This window comes from Amphiura filiformis, chromosome 5, assembly GCF_039555335.1.
Source record: "Amphiura filiformis chromosome 5, Afil_fr2py, whole genome shotgun sequence".
Taxonomy (NCBI): domain Eukaryota; kingdom Metazoa; phylum Echinodermata; class Ophiuroidea; order Amphilepidida; family Amphiuridae; genus Amphiura; species Amphiura filiformis.
This window is the reverse complement of record NC_092632.1, coordinates 78,894,480-78,918,029: the sequence shown is the minus strand read 5'-3', so window position 1 is coordinate 78,918,029 and position 23,550 is coordinate 78,894,480. Positions and strand designations below refer to the sequence as shown.

The 23,550-nt window shown below is 36.6% G+C and overlaps 1 protein-coding gene across 1 annotated transcript; it reads left to right on the top strand.

Annotated features, from left to right (window-relative positions):
* Positions 1-193: 193 nt before the first annotated feature.
* Positions 194-7,944, top strand: LOC140153786 (large ribosomal subunit protein mL48-like). The gene is made up of 6 exons (XM_072176641.1): positions 194-352; positions 3,462-3,567; positions 4,255-4,421; positions 5,727-5,835; positions 6,762-6,851; positions 7,681-7,944. The coding sequence occupies exons 1-6, from the start codon at positions 285-287 to the stop codon at positions 7,744-7,746; spliced, it is 606 nt and encodes a 201-aa protein (XP_072032742.1). The 5' UTR covers positions 194-284; the 3' UTR covers positions 7,747-7,944.
* Positions 7,945-23,550: the final 15,606 nt, after the last annotated feature.

Genomic DNA, 23,550 nt, shown 5'->3' with positions numbered 1-23,550 from the left:
GTTTGAAAATAGGAAAATTATTTTTAGAATTTTTTTAATTTATGATAAAATGTATGTATTTTTTTTAACAAAAAATAATTTGATTTTAATTTTAATAACAAAATAAATGTCTTTTTGTAATAAATTGGCTTTGTCAAAGCTGTTTTGATACCTCAAAATACAAAATATAGAAACAATATCTGCATTTGTCTGTACGAAAAGCTCGTCTGCCAAAATGAAATCCGAAGTTTCTGAACATTTATAACAACTTTTTCTTACTTTTTTACTCAATATAAAGGTGCAATATGTTCCAAAGAACGATAGCAAGGTCTTATGTGCCTCTACAAACACGATTCATTTATTTCAAATCAAGGTAAGTCTTTAAAACGTACTAAAGCATCTAGTCTAGTAGAAGATTTTTAGTAAGCTTAAATTAATGCATGAATGCTGGTTTCCACAGAGCCTCAGAGGTCCACTATAAACAAGAGAAGAAATACTCTACATGTTCACGTAACCTCCTTCAACTCATTTGCATAGTTTTGGAGGTAGCGCATCGTATTCTGATTCGTTGAACTTCAAATTAGCATACTTTTGGAGGTTTCCATATTGGTATTACCTAATTAATTATTAATACCGTATACCGCGGGGGACCGCTACGTTGTTTACATAGTTAGTGACGTCATTTATAGAACTGGTCGTTTCATCAAAGATCCGTCAAACAAACACTTTCTTTCTATTAGGCTAAGTAAAAAATAAAACATGTTTCACGTCCGGGTTTTCGAAAAAAAGGAGGAAGAGGGAGCTTTTTATTTTCTATTTTTTATTGCAAAATTGGTGTAAATACCCATACTTAGAGCTGTTTTAGCGTACAATCCGTACATACAATAATGCCTGGAAAAAGGAGGAGGCCCTTTTTTATTTGTTGTTCTGAGAGTTACACCCCCTCTAATGATCACAAAACCTGCCTAAAATGTTTCTTGTATCTTAACAAGGCTATAGCAAGCATCCCAACTTCCTTTTTTTGAAAAGTTATAACTGAATTTCAAAAAATAAAAATTTATTTTAGAAAACCTCAAAAAAGGAAGCGGGAGGGGACGTGAAACATGTTTATTTTTTTTATTTGGCCTTACTGTTATATTGTGAAATACCATATACCTGACATGTTAGTCCAATATGATAGGAAAATATAATAATGTTCACATTGGCTAAATAAGCTGTATTTTTGCATGCTGGAAAGGGGCCGGGACTTGTCGGCCATTTTGTTTGCAAAAGGCATGTTCTTCCTCCTGCGTTACCCGGAAGTGACAGCACCAGAACAAATGACGTCATTTCTGGATTTCAGCCAGGACGGTTACGTTCAGGGCCATGCATCAGTATACGCATATTAAGCGTATCTAGGTTTTACTAAAGTAAAACATCTTTGCTGGTTTCATACTACCCTGCCGCTTGCCGCTGAGCGGCGTGGCGCACGCGAATTGCAGACAAACGGACACAATCAAGGCTTGTCATTGGTTGAAACGCCCTGCAGCTTGCCGCAGCGGCAAGCGGCAGGAAAGTATGCTGGAGGCTTAAAACTTAAACTATTACTAAATAGTATTAGGTCCGTATGCACAAAAGAGTTAGACCGGGTATAAACAGGCCCGTACGCAGGATTTTGTTTGGGGGGGTGCTGATTTTGAAAAAGTGGACCTTTTTCCCAAGGGGGGGGCAGTTTTGTGAAAAGTGGACTGAAATTAATGTGGGTTACAAACCTGCAAAGTAACTATATACAACATTGTTTTGAGAGCTTTGCAATAAAATATTTAATTCACCGATTGCTACCCTACAACTATTACTTTTTGACGAAAAACCTGGGCCTGTACATAAACGTTGAAAAATAACCAGTGCATCCGGCCGGATTCGAACCGGCGACCTTCGTATTACTAGCATGACAACTGAGCTAAAGAGGCACGTTGGAGAAGAGCGGAAGATATAAATCTATAGGTATTAGGTTCGAATGGTGTTCACTTAAGTATGAAAATTATTATACTTAGTCTTAGTCTTAGTTCTCTGGGTTAATAGGATGAACAAATTTACAAAAGTTGCCAGCCGATTTCTTTTTTTTTTAAATTAATTTTGTTTGGTTTTTTGTGTGTGTGTTTTTAAAAAAATCTTTCCTTTTTTCAATTGACGATTTAAAAAAAAAAGCTTAAAACACAACCTCAAATCGTGCACTGTCTATGAAATATGTCACGTTCTGTGCACCTGGTACGAAACTAGTTTGCGTGAACAGAGTACCGTTTTAGCCAAATGCTGGCTTCATACTTCCCTGTCCCTTGCTGCTTTGCCACTCTGGCGACAATTTTTCTTTACTGTGTAGTCGCACCTGAAACGCCAGTGCCGTACTATTACGCTGACTTTCGTATTCGGCGAGGAGGACGATTTCGACCTCCTGGTTTGTTTACAAACAGAGAGGTAGACAAAAAAACGTTCCGCTTGTCCAAACACTCAAGTATCAGAAGGATGGTCCACAATAGCGTGATTCACGTAACCTGAATAGGGATTAAAAAGCTGTCACGTAGAACCATGTGCTTCTATTGTCCAATTTGCCATCAAGATTTCATATGGAAACAGTTCAGACCCAGTACACGATCATGTCAGAAATTAATATTTTGTTCTGGGTCTGATTATTCGGACTACTGAAACGCTAGTAGTCGCAGTGCCCAGCAGCAAGCCAATTAATTCGATCACTGCACCGCTGGGTATGAGAACAGGAAATGATTTTTGGTGGTACAGAGCGACAACATTGGCTTTCATCGTAAGTCATGCTGCTGCCACTCAGCGCCATTTTTTTTTGCTGCTCAGCTTGTAGAAAAGTACAAGAGAAGCATGCCGCTCAGCAGCAAGTGGCAGAAAGTATGATTGAAACTAGCTTAATCCTCGTATCCCACTCTAATAATAATAGTAATAATAATAAGGCGTTTCATATAGCGCCCAATGCCATAAAGGCCTCTAGGCGCTTTACAAAAATACAAAATAAAATCGATACGCAAGGAAAATTTACAAAGATAAATCTTAAAAAGTACAATAAAAGAGTGACCTGCACCCAAAATTCTTAAGTACACATAAAAAAGCAAAGCAGTTATAATAACAAGAAACACTTTAAACCATGGGAAAATCCCGGTAACGAATATCATTAAAACACATCAGGCTCCTTTTCAGCTGTGTTAACCATCGCATATTAGGAAGGAAAATTATGGACTCGCATATCCCCCAGTGAACACATAGTAAGACAAAAATTATGATATTAATTTAGGGCATTAACTTAGCCTAAAATTATACATGGCTTGTGTATCTGTGTATGTATTGATACTAATGATTTACATCATATTACTTTAAGTCAGTGTGTGTGATGACTCTCATCTGCATCATACACTTAGTTCAATGTTTAATCTATCCTATTATACTGATTAATAGTAATACTGAATTTTGTTTTTCTGCAGTTGTTCCAGGCATAAGCAACTGTGCTGCATCAAGTCACAACAAGTACCACATGTAGGTCAACCAATAAGAAACTATGCGATCAATCTAGATGATGAAATAGCAAAAGTAAGTTGTAGATATTATCACCTACCATTTTCATTCCTAGTACTATTTTGATGACAGTAAATCTTTTGAAGTAGTGAACTGGAAGAAAAAAAAGAGAAAATCCTTAAAATGTCCAAATACCGTATTTTCTCAAATAAACGCCCCGGGGTCGTTGCATTTTCCAAATGGGGGGCTTTTATTAGAGGTCATTTTTAGAACGATAATTCCCATTATAATCATTAGGTAAGTTTAAAACTTGTTGAAATGACGAATTATGGACTAGAAACACTGACTTCTGATTTACTTAAGGGTTTGCGACCAGATTTTCACCGATTATCGACGCTATTATCAACCATGTGTGCAACTTGGTACAAATGTAAGCTTACTACACAAGATAGCATGGAACTATCGGCATTTTTGAAACATCTTGGTTGAAAAAAGTGGCGGGGGCATTTATTTGAGGGGGGTGACTATTCGAGGAAATACGGTACTATAATATTATGTGTACTCCAAATAATTTGTGTCATTCTTCAAATTTCTTTAAATGAATTTTAAATATAAATACATGAAAATATAAATGAATTGTAAAATGTTGTGGAAATATAAAGCAATTCCTGGCATTGTACTATGTGTTCACAGTCTCCACAATATCTATAAAATAATATTTCACTTTTCAGATCATTCCCTATTATTAATTTTATCTTGCAGCTTAAAATTCAACAGATACCAGACCAAGATATACCTGATGCTAAAGATGAGCAGTCATACGAGATGCTTAATATTAGAGTGTATGGTCATGACTGTAACTCAGTAGAACACTTTGCTCAATATATACACAGACTTGCCATGAGATTAAATATCAATGCTCCAGATAGGTAGGTGTATTTTGGGTTTTTTACAACTTTGGATAACCCAAGAAAGCCTCTATTGAAGCTTATTTCCATGGGGGTCCATTTGAACACCCGGACGGGATGGGAACAGTCAGGGGTAAACACCCTATTCTCTTTTCGAAACTGTCCTCTCCGAATTCATACGCGTAATCCATAGTTCAAATTGACCCAAGACTAAAATTATATTTTCTTGAAAAACACTATTATATATCCTACAAACTCATAATAAACACTTAGTCCACTTACACTTAGTTTCCATGCATCACATGTTTGAAAGTTGGAAGTCAGGGTTCCGTCAAAATGTGTCCTCTCCGAAAAATTAGACATACAGAAACATGTACATCATGAACATGTTTCTGGTATAATTTTAAAATCTGAACACTTGACGCCTAAGAGTTTTACACATTTCCTATTTGACCCATGTACAACACAAAAACAAATAAATTTGAGGAAAAACTATACACTTCATTTTTAACCCCCAGTGAGACAACCTGTGTACCCTGATTGTAAAACAAACCCGTATCCAATTAGGATACATTCTGTGCGGAGACACACTTGGGTCCTGATGGGACCAGGCTCAAAAAAAAATGTTCAAGCCAGGCTAAAAAGCCTACATAAGCATGCTGGTTTATATGGAATGAATTAAAGAGAGAGAAAAATTTGAATATAAAGATCAATGAAAAGAAGGCTCCCAACAATCAAGTAAACATTTACTGCCAACCTCTGGGTCAAGAGAAAGGAAACTTCTTAATCCAAACTCATGTAGGAACCAGAGGTTGCCAGGCCATTTACATGTCTGTCTCAAAAAGATGCTTGGTTAAGAGCAACTTCAGAACATGGATTGTCACCCAACCAACTTTAATCTAATCTCTTCTCCCTAACCTAATCCTAACTCCTCAATTGCCCTAGGGACTTTAATAATGAAGCAACAGGAAATAAATATTGCTTATACAACTACCATCAAATTCCATCTACAAGCATGCCACGAAATGAGTGTTTTTTATGAAAGGCACACACCATCCACAAAAACATAACAATGTATTGGTCTTAAAACAATACATGTTTACAAAATCAAAACATTACCGTAATTCTGTGATGCATTGAGAGCTAGCGATGATCATAGTAAGATCTATGTTCAAATAGCGGTTGTCAAAGCAACCTTTTTTTGGATCCTAGGATGTTTGAAAAACTTTTTGAGACACTTCTCATTTTGATTATTTCAACATTTATAAATGTTTACATTCTTGGAGTGTTACCATTACTATCTGCTTGGTTTGTTTCTCTCCTCAGTTATGCTGTGCAAACAAAAGAAACTTTAGTCAGTACGCTATCAGTGCCTGGAGAAGTACGTAACAAACCCAAAGATTTTATGCTTAAAACACATGAGAGAACTGTACAGGTAAGTTTATAATCACCATATTATTGGTAGCAAACGCCACCTCCATCGACACACTCCTTACATGATTTGGAAATGCATGGAAGCTGCACTTTCAAGTTTGAATTGATCAAATTCAAAGTTTGTATTACTTTCAAGACTTTACAAAAGAACAATAAAGCACCACAAATCAACACTGATGCACAAGGTTTCTCTGAAACGTGCGGGCTACCATGAGATTGTGATGATCGTCAATGGAAAAACCCTGTGGAAATTCTGGGTACATCAGGGTTTTTTTCCCTGGAATAAAAAAACCAGAATAAACCCGTTTTGTACTGTCGGGGCACATAAAAAACCGGACAAACCCAGCCAAAACAGGACATTTTTGGTAGCGAGTCAGCGGGATGATGATTTTGCAAGTTTGCCACTCATGGAAAGTTTGCCTAAAGTCGACTATATTCATACTGTGGAATGTTAGTTGTCATAATGTTGGTTTCTATTATTTTATAATAGATTCCTGCTCTCTTATTGGTTAAAAGTGGGGGGGGGTGGAGGGGGGGCTTTGTTTGAGCAATCTGAAGAATTTCATCATAGTGAACTATGCCCAGGGCATTGAAACAAATGATTGCCCACAAAATCTACATGGAATTCCAACATCTAAATCCAGCAATTATCGAGTGTATTCAGTGTGGATAATCAGTCTGTGTAAGAGACAAATATTATGTACGGGGTAAATTATAGTTGGATCACCATTTGAACTGGTAGAACTTAATCAAATCCATCTTTTATGGTAATAATTAACCAACCCTATGAACATGAAAACAAGCATATCTTTTTATAGTATTTTCAAGAAATGCACAATACTCTGTGATAAAAAACTAGAAACATTTTGATATATGTAAGTACAATATTGAACATTTATTTTGGTTTGTCTCTACTTGTATTTTCAGCTGCAGGATTTATCAACACTTTCAGCTCCAATATTTCTAGAAATGATCCAGACCAATATGCCTGAGGGTGTCACCTTAAGAATAGAACCGGTAAGGAGCCTGAGTTAATAGATAATCTGGTAATAGATAATCTGGTAATAGATAATCTGAGTTAGTAGATAATCTGTCTCGTCTCAAGTTGTGAGTAACACCATGTTGGATTTTGCAATTCAAATTGTGTGCTAACCTAATCGCTCTGGACATATACACAAGCATTGAAGGGTGATTTGTCCACGCATGTACGCTGGCGAGGCAACCGCGTAAACACACTGTTTCAAACCGTGCGAAAATCCAACATTCAACTTGAGACGAGACTGTCGAGACACACTATAGAAAGATTGGCCTGGTTTGAAATTTTTGCAAAGAAAAGGGATGGAGTTGACAGAGAAGCCCACAAGGAAAGGAAGCAAATTGTCACTTCTATTCACACCAATTGGATGAATAATACTTAATTCTCACCATGCAAGTGTTTTATCTATGTCCATTTTCCTGCTGTTTGTTTGGTTGTCTTCCCCTAAATTCTTTATCCCCTCACATACACTACAATCTTGTATTGTACTTTTTAATGTACCTTTTCATGGTTTAAAGTCAACTATCAATCTGGATTTCTTGTAAGAAACTCTCATTTTCAAAACCTGGTAAATAGGTTGGTTCCCCCATGGGAAAATAGAATCTGGCAATTTTTTTTGTTGTAAAATGAGCTTGGCTAAGGAATTAACTAAATTATTATTATAGCAGAGGTTGGTGGCCTTAACTCAAAACGATTGAAAATAGTGTTTATATTTTGCATCTTGACTCTGGACAGGAGTATTTGGAAAAATTAAATATTTCAGGACAATAATGCATGTCTAATAGTTTTTATTTGTGCATTTTCTCACAGCATACTCAAGATCACTACAAGGAACGCTTTGTCAGAAAGGAAATACCAGACAATTTTTGGAAATAAGGAAGATATCTCAAGACATTTCTGCATGCAGTGATGCCCTTCCTAGAATCTCTGAACTAATTAAAAAAGAGATAGTACCTTTTGACTTCGGCAACAGGTGTTTTTGAATCAAATACTGGGTACAATTACCGAATAGGGTGCAACTTGCTAAACTTGAGTCCAGTCCTCGTTTACGGAGTTTAGGGTTAGGGACTTAGGGTTGGGGTTGGGGTAGGGCAGTCTTGTAATAAGACTACTAGAGTTGCACCCTATTCGGTAATCGCTCCAAATACTGTATAGAGGGATGTTTTCGCTGGGTTACTTTTTCGAGATTCTATCAATTCTGGAAAGTTTAGTGGGCGTTTAATTTATGCTTCCAAATATATTCACATGAAGTACTATGTATAATCAATATTTTGGCGGGTTAAAACTTTGCTGCTATCTGTTTGACCGCGAAAAGGGCCGAAATTAAACCCCGCAAAAATTTCCCGCTGTACAGTAGTCAAAATTCTTGTTTGATGTCAACAAAGCATGTACTGTATTTGTTCCATTAACTGCCCTTAACCCAATAATTGCCCACCCAGTGAATTTACAACAAAGAAACTGATATTATTAACTGCCCGTACAAATCTGGATCATGGTCTGAAACATATGGCAGATTGAAGATGTTTTCATATGCAATTACCAACCACTCTGGTATAAGCCCACCCCCTAGATGGCAGATTTCACTTCAAAAATGGGGGTGGGCTTATAACCGGGGAGGGGCTAGTACTTGAATTTAGAAATAAGAAAAATCATCCCCATTTGTATATATGCCCAATTTACCAGTAATTTGTATCATCTATGTCAATTTCTTAAAATTCTAAGTGTGGAATGTTAATTATCAACTGATATTTTTTTATATTTGTTCTTAAATGTGAGAGAAAGCGTTGATTTGATTGAAGAACTTTGCCAAAATTTAGTACTGGGCTTATAGCCGAGTGCACCCTTATTCCCAGAATGTTTTGAAAAATAGTGGTGGGCTTATACCTGAAGGTGAGCTTATACCCGGGTGGTTACGGTATGTAAACATACCAATTTTAAAAAAGCGCCCACCCAAAATGACTTTATTTTAGCACCCTGGGCAGTTAATGGAACAAATACAGGATCACTTCCAACTGAAACATTATTTTGAATTTACATCCACAAAGAAGACTGCTTGATGGACAAACTGGAAGTCCAATTACTGTAAAGCTGAATTTCTGCTTCATCGCAGAGCGATTGGTATTTGGCCAATAAGGTAGCACGCTTTTCCTAACGCAACCAACAGCGCTCTGCTTCATTGGCTATAGAAACCAATCACTCGTTGCTCAGCGATGGAGTAAAAGCTTTAGCCATAATGTCATTTTGGAGGCATAGGGCCAGTAAGTATATAGTTTATAGGTTTCCCTGCTTGTGCAAGTATATTACATGAATGTATTCTACATTGTAGAGACCAGTAGAATGTATAATTTACATCTGCCAGCGGCAAAACTCGCTTCAAACATCAAACCATATACTGGCCAATAGTTAATATTGAAGGTTGTCTTAACCCTGGAATTATGGAAAGTTTGGGGGATTTTCTCCAAAACTGAGCATTTTACCCAAATTTGACCACAAGATGGATTCATCAAGCCTTTGCCATTCTAATATTCTTTAGACCAACAATTTAGCAATAATGAGGCCCAAAAGTTTCCATAATTCCAGGGTTAAGACCACTTTCAAAAGAACACTGTAAATGAACAAACACTTGAAACTATAGTGCCATGTTTTCATTATTTATTGGCTTTCTGTGAGAGTTACAGAAAAAATGCAAATTGAGGGTTCAGAACCAGAAACTTAATATGACCAGCTCTCACAAAATGAGCATGAAGTTGGCTCCTTGCTTTGGTCAAGAACCAATATCTCCTCCACAATGACTTTTGTTTTCTATTGAATTTTGTCATGATTAATGGACTCTATCGTCTATTATAGTGCCCTGTCGACTTTATGCTCATTTTGTGGGAGCAGGTGATTGTGAGTTGAGGCTTTCTGGCTCTCAACCCTTGAAATGTGGAATAGCATTGTCATCAATTGAGGGTGATCAATCTGCCTTAGACTCCGTCACCCCCATTTAGTTGTTAGCCCATCCTGAGGACAACTCTGAGTAGTGTGAAGCTAAATTTACACTCTGTCGCCAAATCAAGAGTGACTCAATACTTTCAAAAACAGTGAAAACCTGCTTCTTTGTTGGAATTATCAATTGCTCATTGCTTAGCAACAGAATGTAAATTCAGCTGAAGAATTTGTCCTTTTTCAATGGGGTTTTCAGTTGAAATTCATATACCCCTGTGGAAGACATGACCTTAATCTCCCACACAGGGGGTGTAGCTTTCAAATGGAGTCACCCATTCTGGGAACCCCATTTGAAATTCACACTTATTGTGTGGAAGATTAAGGTCATGTCTTCCATAGGGAGTGTATCATAATGGATTTCAACTTGAATAGCCTATTTCATGCATGTTAAAATTAATTAATTTTGTCATTAGGGCTAGGCTTGCATGATAAATTGTGATGCAATCAAGCAAAATGAGTTGGATGTCGGGAATATTGATTTTGAGAATAATCAATAATAATAATCATCAATAATAAAAAATAGTATATAACTTCCTTTGTATTTTATTGTTCTGAGCAACACTAAAATGGCCATATCTCTATAACCGTAAGTTTAATTATGATGGGGTTTTCAGCAAAATAAAGCTGTGAGAATGGCTCATATAATGAGATTGAAAACTTAATTTTGATTTTGATCGACATCGGACTCATTTTGCTTGATTGCAATTTTGATATCAGTGCTTGGAAGCAGTCAAATAGGGAAATAGCTTCTTTAGCCTCTTAGTGCCCTTCTTCAGATTAAGAACAGGTAGTTGCTGCCTTCACTGTCAGAATATCATAGACTTGCAGGACAAGTATTTGGCCAAAGGGGTCCACCATATTTAGAAGTCAAATTTAATTAATGTAACGCGGCTGGGCCGCGGGGGTGAATACTGAGAATCCGGAACCTGGAGCGACTGGACAAAAAGACAAACTGTGCGAAATGCCATCTAAAATGGTGACCTACTGTTATTGCTCGAATTTCACTGGTTCTTAAAAATATTACTCATGGCGGGAGCTTTCGACTGATGCCAGCTTGTCTATCAGTTTGGCAATTGAGCAATTTAGGCCAATCAGAAGTCAAATTTCTTTGTGATATAAAAATCAATAAATAAATCCAAAAATGATAGGCAAGTTCAGCCTATTTGATTAATTTTGAAGTCACTGGCAGATTTTCCACGTACTTTCCTTGACTCTGAAGTATAGAACTGCACAAATGATAGAATAAAGAGGAAGTTCCTTTTTTAATTCATAAAACGACGAGTGTGCCTGTAATCCATAACACCTAAATTCAGAGCCACCATCTGCATGGCATGCATGCACATCATAATGCAAGGCTAAGCTTAGCCTTTCTTGAAGACTAGGAACTTCCCCTTTATTATTCTATCGTAATTAAATTAATGATTAAACCATTGTTTTATCAGTCACGATGAACCAAGATGTCCAAGAGAAGCAGAAGGCCCAAGAGCCTAAGTAAGCTTAAACTTTCCAGGCCACCTACAGGCGCTAAAAGTCGCAAGGCAGCAGCCTAGGCCACCTAAGCTTACCGATTTATGACGATTTGTGACTGTAAAGATGCTGAAAATGGTGCAGTTCTATAGGCCTACCTTCGAGGGAGACAATTAAGCATTCATGGGAACCAAAAATTTACTACGAAGCGGAGAAAGCTAGGCTAGCCTTGAAAAAGGCTCGATGATGACAACCCACTTTACATTGCTGACATGGCTGAATGTCGTCTGCTACATTTTGACCATCATTTTTGGCTGAAAGTTCCCATAAATTGCATTAAACGTCTTCCACATCGAAGCTGAAGTTTACTGAACCAATGTCAAGGAAAGCGAGGCTACGGCAGTGAGTGGCAATCACTTCCAATGCCCGATGAGTCTCATTTCAAATCTGCTGTAACAGAGCTGACCAGGGGCGTGACTGCCCCCATGGCCCCTGGCAGCGTCAAACCAAAAAGTGAGCAATTTTGGCGAGCAGCCGCTTTTATAGTGAGCAATTTATCGCGAAAACACGCACAAAACGAGAGTTGAGTGAGCAGAAAAATCAGTTTCCTTGCTCGCGAGCAATTTATCGTCCTTTCTCGTGAGCAAGAAAACAGCACCATGGACTAATTATAGAGCACGTAGTGCGATGGACTTGCAACTCCGTTCACCGACGTGAGGCCAGTGGCAAAAAATAAGTCCTTATATAAATACGCGATTTACGTAGCCTATGTCGCTAGCTGTCGTTGATGGCAGCAGCATTTTTCTGTAATTAGCATATTCGTGACGTCATGCTAACATAAGTCTCCACAGCACTACGCAGTCTATCGTAGATGGCAGCAGCATTTTTCTGCAGTTTCTGCAGGCTATCAACAGTGTAATACACAGGGGAAGCCGACGCTGTCGCCATCTTTTTGTATTGCGCTAGTATAGAAGTTGCAACGGCCTGACAGCACATTCTGCTCACGAGAACTCACTCACCGAAAAGGTTTCTGATTGACTGAAAAACATGAAAAACAAACGCGGCGCAAACCCAGACAAGAGGGCGCACCACCAAATCACTCCACGATTTATGTACCAGTGAAATTCGGTTAAAATAGTCCACCGCTTATTTCAGCTTGTTGCGGCTTTATTTTCTATAGATATTGTCAAAATTCGCTCGTTTTCAGCTCATTTGCTTCCGACAAGTGTCTGCATGAAAGAATATGAGAAAAAATCCCAATATTTTATTTCAGAGGTGAAGTTTTGGCGCGAATTTGAACAACGTCCGGTTTCAAAAATTGAGTGATATTTTAGGGTTAAATTTGCACCTTTTTTCTTTGCGGCCAAATAGCAAAAAAAGTAGATGGTCACCAATATATTCTGTTAAAAGAATACTATTCTACACGTGATAAGCTTTAATTTGATACCAAACGTTTGATCTATATTACGTTTTTGCAGTGACAAAACGCCATCCAAACGTGCGTATTTTCCTGTGTTATCCAATGGCGCAATCATTGGTGGTGCGCTCTCTTATAAGCGGCTTTTAAAGTGTGTTGCTATGTACGCGCATTTTTACAAAAAAACATAGAATAAGGGCGGAAATCTTAATAAATCATTTTATTTCATTCGCAAATGCTTGAAATAACGTTTGTGATTAGTTTTAGCAATAATTTTTTTATTTATCCAAAAATACAAGTCTCTGACGTTAAGAAAAGCATCAAAATCTACTTATATGAGCGCTTTTGCTATAGATTTATACCAAATCAGAATAACGTATAAAACTTGTATTTTTGCTTAAAATGCCAAACTAAAAGTAGGCCTAGTTTGAAGATAGAGAACGAGAGGTGGGGGGGGGGGGGTAATTTGACTCAATTTTGTAAATAGGCCTATGTTTAAGGTATTCAAAATATTTGTACATACATAAAGTACTTTTCACAATTAAAAAAATTAAAATTAAAGACTATCTTTTTGCATAAAACATTCAATTTTATGTCCAACCTCTGCAAACTTCTGCATGTTGATAAACACGTTGAAAATTGGGTCTTTTGGTGATTCGGAGCTGATTTTAGAGCATCATTTCTTCCGAACGGAATGTCGCAGAGGGATGAAATCTTGGGAAATGACTAGAAACTGTCTCTAGTTTACTTCAAAATGTAAAAATTGGATTTTGATAACTAATGACGTTTATAAGAGGGCGCACCACCAAATCACTCCACGATTTATGTACCAGTGAAATTCGGTTAAAATAGTCCACCGCTTATTTCAGCTTGTTGCGGCTTTATTTTCTATAGATATTGTCAAAATTCGCTCGTTTTCAGCTCATTTGCTTCCGACAAGTGTCTGCATGAAAGAATATGAGAAAAAATCCCAATATTTTATTTCAGAGGTGAAGTTTTGGCGCGAATTTGAACAACGTCCGGTTTCAAAAATTGAGTGATATTTTAGGGTTAAATTTGCACCTTTTTTCTTTGCGGCCAAATAGCAAAAAAAGTAGATGGTCACCAATATATTCTGTTAAAAGAATACTATTCTACACGTGATAAGCTTTAATTTGATACCAAACGTTTGATCTATATTACGTTTTTGCAGTGACAAAACGCCATCCAAACGTGCGTATTTTCCTGTGTTATCCAATGGCGCAATCATTGGTGGTGCGCTCTCTTATAAGCGGCTTTTAAAGTGTGTTGCTATGTACGCGCATTTTTACAAAAAAACATAGAATAAGGGCGGAAATCTTAATAAATCATTTTATTTCATTCGCAAATGCTTGAAATAACGTTTGTGATTAGTTTTAGCAATAATTTTTTTTATTTATTCAAAAATACAAGTCTCTGACGTTAAGAAAAGCATCAAAAATCTACTTATATGAGCGCTTTTGCTATAGATTTATACCAAATCAGAATAACGTATAAAACTTGTATTTTTGCTTAAAATGCCAAACTAAAAGTAGGCCTAGTTTGAAGATAGAGAACGAGAGGTGGGGGGGGTAATTTGACTCAATTTTGTAAATAGGCCTATGTTTAAGGTATTCAAAATATTTGTACATACATAAAGTACTTTAAAAAAAAAAAAAAAATAAAATTAAAGACTATCTTTTTGCATAAAACATTCAATTTTATGTCCAACCTCTGCAAACTTCTGCATGTTGATAAACACGTTGAAAATTGGGTCTTTTGGTGATTCGGAGCTGATTTTAGAGCATCATTTCTTCCGAACGGAATGTCGCAGAGGGATGAAATCTTGGGAAATGACTAGAAACTGTCTCTAGTTTACTTCAAAATGTAAAAATTGGATTTTGATAACTAATGACGTTTATAAGAGGGCGCACCACCAAATCACTCCACGATTTATGTACCAGTGAATTCGGTTAAAATAGTCCACCGCTTATTTCAGCTTGTTGCGGCTTTATTTTCTATAGATATTGTCAAAATTCGCTCGTTTTCAGCTCATTTGCTTCCGACAAGTGTCTGCATGAAAGAATATGAGAAAAAATCCCAATATTTTATTTCAGAGGTGAAGTTTTGGCGCGAATTTGAACAACGTCCGGTTTCAAAAATTGAGTGATATTTTAGGGTTAAATTTGCACCTTTTTTCTTTGCGGCCAAAAAAAAAAAAAAGTAGATGGTCACCAATATATTCTGTTAAAAGAATACTATTCTACACGTGATAAGCTTTAATTTGATACCAAACGTTTGATCTATATTACGTTTTTGCAGTGACAAAACGCCATCCAAACGTGCGTATTTTCCTGTGTTATCCAATGGCGCAATCATTGGTGGTGCGCTCTCACAAGCGTTAACTAGTAACAAACGCACGGCGCATGCGCGAGCCGGGAAGTTCAAGCTTGCTGTAGACTCGGTCCCTACACATATATGGCACGTTTGCAACGCCCGAACTCAGGTGTCAATTTGTGGATAAAATTAAATAAAATTAAATATCTTTTTTTCTATATGCCCGTTTTTCCGTCTCCCGGGTAATTGACTTGAAAACACTATGAGGGTTACTCAGTTAATTTTTGAGGACAAAATCATGAAATTGGTGGTGTACAGGAATTTTGTTATGGCCAAGTTTCAGGCCAAAAAAATATGATTTTTTTCGAAATTTTTTTGACCGAAAATTCGACCCTTTCTCGCTTATCTGATGAATTTTCAACTTCTTTTTGACATATGTGGTAGATATTACTTTGGTGTTTATATTCTCTGAAGTAATTGTTGTAATTTTGCTTAGTTTTATAAAAAGAAGTGATTTTCTGCATGGAGTTGTTTTGATATTCGGCTTTGTTTACGTTTCAAAACCAAAACTGAATTTCCCGGCTCGCGCATGCGCCGTGCGTTGTTACTAGTTAAGGGTACATGCCACAAAATAGCTTTCCATAGACTTTACGTGCAAAATAGGGGTCACGTTTTAGGCTATAAGTCGAGTTACGTCTTACTTTGAAATATATATTTGATATCATCTTAATCAGAACAAAATTCTGCATAACATTAGCCTTTCAACAAGGCTTTGCCTGGACCACCGTAGTGGGAGCGCCACCTATAATATTCCACTGTAGGCAAAGCCTTTTCGCACTTATTTTGTGTGTTTTGTTACCCTTTGAATTCCGTGAGATTTCTCCCGGAAGAAAATACGACCGCTGATTGGCTGCCGATGATGTCATACTTTCTGCATTAAAATAGATCGCCAAAACCCATTCATAAATTGCGTAGTGATTTCAAAGGTGAATCACATAGTGCGCATGTAGAAATGTGCACGCTGTGTCAAGAGGTCAGATCTGTTTCGCCGGCATATTTGAGTTTTACAGCGACGGTAAATTTGTTAATTTGTTTACATATTTATTATTACTGATTACTGAACTGGCCTACTTGCTCGTGAAATACAGCCATAATATAAATACATGGTCTCTACTGTTCAAGTTTTCCCTCAACATGATCAACGATGAAGCCTGTTCAGAGGCTGCTACTCGGGCCAATACGCTACGGTCGAAGCCTGGGAAGCTATACTCGTACATGTGTATGAACTACGAGTTGCAGTCCGGGGTTGCAGTGTGAGAGGAAATTCAGTGGGATTTTCAATCATTCAATCTACGACGAACAAAAATCAGTAACAGTATTCCTGAAATGATATTGGACGACCAGGAAACAACACTTTTTATGACAGACGTCTGCACAGAGGGATCATGTGTGTGGACAGTGGAGTGTTTGTCGACGAAGCCCATGTTGGTAAACATGTAAATGGTAAGTCAGTATCTGACTGAGATTCATACTATTTCCATGCACATACACAGTAATACATTTTGTACAGGAAACAATGTAAGGGACACTTCGTGATTCACCATGTTCACAGTGACAGTCACAGTGTCATCACCACTTGCATCACCACATTAGCAATTTTAACCTTTTTATATTATAGCTCATAGCCTCGGGTGGTCTACAAGTCTGACCTGATGATCCGTTAAAAATACAAAAAATAGTTTATTCCAAAACAAGAACTAGAACAGATCATTTCACTTTTCAAAACGTCATTCTTGAAATTACCTAAATTGCCCGGGCTAAATCGATTCACTTTAATATTTCAAGTTCAGTAGTGACATCAATGTTTTTTCGCACTTGTGCTGCATGTGTGCTGACAGGCCGCCCTTGTGTGAGTATGCTCTTCGCCAGGCCCGTACGCAGGGGGGTACGACCGCACCTCCCCATGTATACAAAAAGTCTCAAAATTACAGAATTTGCAAGCGTAGCAAGCAAAAAAATCAGGTTTTTTACGCTTTTTTGGTCTAAAAAGGTCCAAATTTGGGGAAGAAAGTCCACTTTACACAAAAAATTAAATACAAAATTTAATTTTAATTTTTTTTACCGATATCCGATCCGATACCGATATTGTAAATATGGATTCGATATCCGATCCGATAATTGGTTGAGCAAATTATGTGTAGTTCGGCACACTGTGTATTTTTACCGATCCATAGGCGATGATAGGCCACTGTGTTGCAATTTTGTTCTGTTATATCTGAATTTGACAATATTTTTACAAAGCATATGAATGCAAGCACATAGCTTGGATAGTGACATTTTCATGTTTTTTCTTTTTTTGCGGAATTTTAAATCTATTTTTATTTTTCGACCTTTCTGCGCTAATGATTAGTGTTGTCGAGCTTCTTCCTGATCGGGCAATTGATCCTACTTGAGAAGTTCATCCACCGTAGAAAGTTTTTTTGTCGCCTCAACATCAATTTTTTCAAATTTTTTATTCTCATTATTATCTGGTAATTAGTAATTACTTATAAATTAATCACAATATATTTTCTTTTTTAATGACAGGTATTCGCCATGGTCTGGACCTCTGGAAGTTGATATCTTTGGGGATTCGCTCATTATACTTAGATGAGGACATTTTTTGACATACAAAGACATTATCAGCTGGACTGAGTTAATGGTCGTACATGGCACTCCATACTGCAAGATGGGCAACTGTTTGAACATTGCAGACGGCTATTGAATATTATGATGTCAAAATACTGCAGGATATTAAAAAGGCCATGGGAACTGTTCAGCTGACACATGACATTAATTCCCAATTAATTTCCCGATCTGTTGAGGAATTTACAGAGTTGTGTCCAGCAATTAGTCCAAATCAAAGTTGTTTGCTTGTCCTCGGCAGACCGGACCATAAAACTTTTTACAAATTTTTTTTAAATTTAATTTTTGGATATGTCCATGGAAATACAGCCAAATGCTAGAATCAGTCATGGTTGACTTGGTTGAATTGTGTCTTTAATATGTAAAGTTAAAAATTTGTGTTTATGTCATAAGTCTATTAATGATTTCAAAATGGATACAAATCCAGTGCATTTTGAAATCATGTTTATTTCTTTATTTATTTTTGCAAAGTCAACCATGAATGATCCCAACATTCAGCTCTAGGTCCAGGGACACTCCAAATCAAAAAAACCAAAAAACTTTACTCAAATGTGGAACTATAGGCCTACTCAGGGAATTGTGGTATTAAAGAAAAATAAAAAATACTTTTCCAGACCAACCGACCCAGCTTCTTAAAGTGATCTGTATATGTATGGACAAGCAAACATTTTTTTTGCATTAGGGGAATGTACCCGCATACTACATGTATTAAAGCTTATCATTAACAATGTCACCCCCCAGACAGTTCTGACTTGTACATTGCCAGAAATTGACTTAACGTTCGATGTTGAAAAGTTTGTGCAGACCTGGGCACAAATTATTACTAAATGTTTGCAGACTCTGAAACACTTTGAAAGCCAGACTTTTCTGAACATAATCTGAGGGGTACTATAATTTGCAGAACAAGTTGTTGATGAAATCATGGTGGTGTTATGTGCCTGCCTTTGACAAGGCAGAAGGAAGTGTGCAAAGCAAAAAGCCAGAGAAAGACTGTTATTTGTAGCTAATAATTATTTAATAATTATTTAATTTTTATAATAATAATTCAATAATAATTACTGATTTTTAAATAATAATTTGATAATAAGTTCATAATTATTATTATACGTTCCACAACTGTTTGGAGTAACCTTTATTTTTGTGCAATGCAATTATTATTGACAAGCTCACTCACTATGCAGTTAGGAAGAGATCAATAATACATGTACTTAATTTCTTTACCTATTTCGGACAATGGTCCAATGACCTACAACATTTTCCCAACACTCCAAAGGGTAATGGAATCATTCCGAATCAATTAAAGCTTTTTAAAAAATGTAACAGAAACTTGGAAATTCATGTCATGTGTATCATTTTTGTTGTTTGATTTTTTTTCATTCATCCATAAGTAGTATACGCATAGAATTACTGAATGTTTTAAGAAATATACAAAAAATAATGTTTTTAAAATACCAAGATGCCATGGAATTCAAGATATGACAGAAGGCAGTACATTTTGCAGTTTCGGGGTGCACCATTTTATTTCCGGGAGTTTTGAAGACGAAAAAACTTTGCTCGCTAGCGAGGCGAAAAAATATTTTCGCCTCTAGTGAGAAAACAATTTACCTCACTGATTTAAAAAAAAGTTCCCCACCCAACTCTGTATAAAGGTATATATATTTTTTTAATTGCCGCTTTTTGGGTAGCGAAAAAGAAATCCACAAGTCCCATGCCCCCCTGAGTATCGAATGGTGTGTTCCTTAATGGGCTGTGCAATTTACCCCTGGTGTAATTTTTTTAATGGGGTATCAAAAAAAATGCTTGCCCCTCTCGGCATTGCCAAATTCTTACAATTCTGCCGTGGCGGAGCAAGCTTTTTTTTCTGAGGAAGGTGTAAAAATTCGAAAATTTAAAATAAAATTCAGTGATTTTTACCCAAAATAATGGATTTTTTAATGCTTATTGCTTACTGGGGTAATACAAAATGGGAGGGGGTCCCTCTTGCCCTCCCCAACTATGGGCTGTCAGTCACTAATTGCTTTCCCCTTAAATTGGCCCCGCTCTGAATTACACCACCCTTAATGTTAAGTAATTACCGTAGGCCCTACTTGCAATTATTAATGTTGAATTGCAAGACAGATGTGATTACAAGTTGTATTTTTAATTTATCTTGAACCACTGATTTTAGTCGCACACGTTTCATACTATTTGCCCTTTTATAATAAATATTGTTATTTTTTTCAATAACAACCCCCCCACTCCGACCCCCCCCACTCCGACCCCCCCCCCCCGTTTAGTACATGAAGTATTGAATATTCATCACTTGGATGACCTTGGGAAAAGTCCAATCAGAGTCGAAAGGTCGCGACCTCCTGCTTGTGGTCGACCATAAATAACTTGTCATGGCAAAATGGTGAGATGGAGGGGACCCGGTCCGGTAAAATAAACCGTGGTCTTGAAAATCTTAAGAAGTAAAACTATGCTACTTTTCAGGACAAAACATATCAATCTTTGATATTCTGAAGTATAAAGTTGTTGGGCAAAGTGAAACATCGTTATTTAGACTGTATTTGCGAAGGAAAAATACGGTGATTTTTCATTAAAAGATCGCCACAGCTGGTTTACACACGCAGCAGAGCGCTGTACCGGCTTGAAAATCATACAGTATTTTCGTATTTTATTATTCGATTTTGAATCCCAAAGTCAAAACCTGCCTGTTTAACCATATTTTGGACATGCTTCTGACGAAATATTATTTTCAATGTGTTTTAGCCCTTGCAATATTTATATAAATACGATCTTCTCTGGACTGGAATGGAACTTTTTTTTACCACGGACCCGACTACGGAACTACTTGTGTTCAACAAAAATAGGGCGGTACTATTTTTGGCTTTCCATGACGACATCGTTTGATTGACATTCAATGCTTGCACAGAGTAAATGCTATATGCGCAAAGACCTCGCGGCTTCGCCGCTCGCTGTCGCGGCTTCGCCGCTCTGTCGCGCCTTCGGCGCTCAGCTCGCGGCTTCGCCGCTCGCCCCCCCCCTAGGATCGCGAGGTCTTTGACAAAGACTAGCATAACATATCTGAAAATGACACCATATTTTAGGTCTACTTTTTGAGAAAAATAGCGCTATATAAAAAGACCCGATTTTCCCGTGTTTACGTCCGACTGCTAACCGCGTTTTGACCTCGTGTGTTCATGCGCTCATCATCGTAAACATCACTCAAATTTTCGCGTTTTCTGTTCAAATTAGTAGAGATCACATTCACAAGTTCTAGCAAAACACGATTTGCAACACTAAAATTGTTAATATTGTACCGATTTTGCACATTTTTATGCAAAGTTGGGACTATAGTCGTGATAAACTTTTACCGGAAACCGCTTCACACGCGGATTTAGTGGCATGCACCCTTGAAGAGGCTAAAACATCGTTTTTAGGCCTTGAAAATGATTTTGTTATCTTTTTCACTACATTTTGAATTAATTGTAAGAAATTTTGGGTTATTTTCTTTCATACTTTAGACAGGATGTCGATTTCAAGCACAAGCATGATAGCCGACAATTGCCATTTTTCGTCATTTTGATGCACATGAATGCACAATGGTTGCTGATTTGCTATTTTCATGAAGATATTAATTGATGTTAAGAGTAAACGTTCTTTAAACATCTTTTACAAGTGCATAACTTCAAAATTAAAACATTCTCAGTACCTGCAGAATATTTAAAAAGACAAGAAATGTCAATCAAGTAGGCCTACCTCCCCCCCCTTCAGCGTCACTTTTAACCCGTTTTGTCCAAAAAGCAAATGTAATGAATGGCTATTTGGAAATTAAATATTAATATAAATTAAACTTTGAATGTTATAACAATTTAAAATACTGGACAGTGGTATAAATAAAGCAAACTAGAAACTTAAATATCTTAAATCTAATATTTTATGTAATTTTATTAAAATTGAAGGCCAAAACTTGAGTTTAAATGACAAAAAAATTGGTTAAAAAATAACAATGAAATTGAAAAACTTCTTTGTAATTTAAACACCAATAAAAAATGTTTTCAATATTTTGAAACTCTTCTTTATTCATATCAAAAGGTTTCAAACTTCTACCAAAATCGGAACTTTTATTAAATTGGAAATAAAAGCAGGCCTATTCGCGGCAAACGCACATACAGCGAAAAACCTGGCGGCGTCCATGAACGCGCTTGTTGATGTCCCTCCTCTTTTCTTCGCGTGCATTTTAAATAGATAAAGACGCGCGGAAAACGCATGGAATTGCTCCTTAAAGGGTACATGCCACAAAATAGCTTTCCATAGACTTTACGTGCAAAATAGGGGTCACGTTTTAGGCTATAAGTCGAGTTACGTCTTACTTTGAAATATATATTTGATATCATCTTAATCAGAACAAAATTCTGCATAACATATCTGAAAATGACACCATATTTTAGGTCTACTTTTTGAGAAAAATAGCGCTATATAAAAAGACCCGATTTTCCCGTGTTTACGTCCGACTGCTAACCGCGTTTTGACCTCGTGTGTTCATGCGCTCATCATCGTAAACATCACTCAAATTTTCGCGTTTTCTGTTCAAATTAGTAGAGATCACATTCACAAGTTCTAGCAAAACACGATTTGCAACACTAAAATTGTTAATATTGTACCGATTTTGCACATTTTTATGCAAAGTTGGGACTATAGTCGTGATAAACTTTTACCGGAAACCGCTTCACACGCGGATTTAGTGGCATGCACCCTTGAAGAGGCTAAAACATCGTTTTTAGGTCTTGAAAATGATTTTGTTATCTTTTTCACTACATTTTGAATTAATTGTAAGAAATTTTGGGTTATTTTCTTTCATACTTTAGACAGGATGTCGATTTCAAGCACAAGCATGATAGCCGACAATTGCCATTTTTCGTCATTTTGATGCACATGAATGCACAATGGTTGCTGATTTGCTATTTTCATGAAGATATTAATTGATGTTAAGAGTAAACGTTCTTTAAACATCTTTTACAAGTGCATAACTTCAAAATTAAAACATTCTCAGTACCTGCAGAATATTTAAAAAGACAAGAAATGTCAATCAAGTAGGCCTACCCCCCCTTCAGCGTCACTTTTAACCCGTTTTGTCCAAAAAGCAAATGTAATGAATGGCTATTTGGAAATTAAATATTAATATAAATTAAACTTTGAATGTTATAACAATTTAAAATACTGGACAGTGGTATAAATAAAGCAAACTAGAAACTTAAATATCTTAAATCTAATATTTTATGTAATTTTATTAAAATTGAAGGCCAAAACTTGAGTTTAAATGACAAAAAATTGGTTAAAAATAACAATGAAATTGAAAAACTTCTTTGTAATTTAAACACCAATAAAAATGTTTTCAATATTTTGAAACTCTTCTTTATTCATATCAAAAGGTTTCAAACTTCTACCAAAATCGGAACTTTTATTAAATTGGAAATAAAAGCAGGCCTATTCGCGGCAAACGCACATACAGCGAAAAACCTGGCGGCGTCCATGAACGCGCTTGTTGATGTCCCTCCTCTTTTCTTCGCGTGCATTTTAAATAGATAAAGACGCGCGGAAAACGCATGGAATTGCTCCTTAAAGGGTACATGCCACAAAATAGCTTTCCATAGACTTTACGTGCAAAATAGGGGTCACGTTTTAGGCTATAAGTCGAGTTACGTCTTACTTTGAAATATATATTTGATATCATCTTAATCAGAACAAAATTCTGCATAACATATCTGAAAATGACACCATATTTTAGGTCTACTTTTTGAGAAAAA

Excerpts from the sequence above, each read along its gene's own strand:
- LOC140153786 (XM_072176641.1), top strand. The coding sequence starts at position 285 with ATGTTCCAAAGAACGATAGCAAGGTCTTATGTGCCTCTACAAACACGA. Across the intron at positions 353-3,461 it reads TTCATTTATTTCAAATCAAG|TTGTTCCAGGCATAAGCAAC; the intron begins GTAAGTCTTTAA and ends GTTTTTCTGCAG. Across the intron at positions 4,422-5,726 it reads AATATCAATGCTCCAGATAG|TTATGCTGTGCAAACAAAAG; the intron begins GTAGGTGTATTT and ends TTCTCTCCTCAG.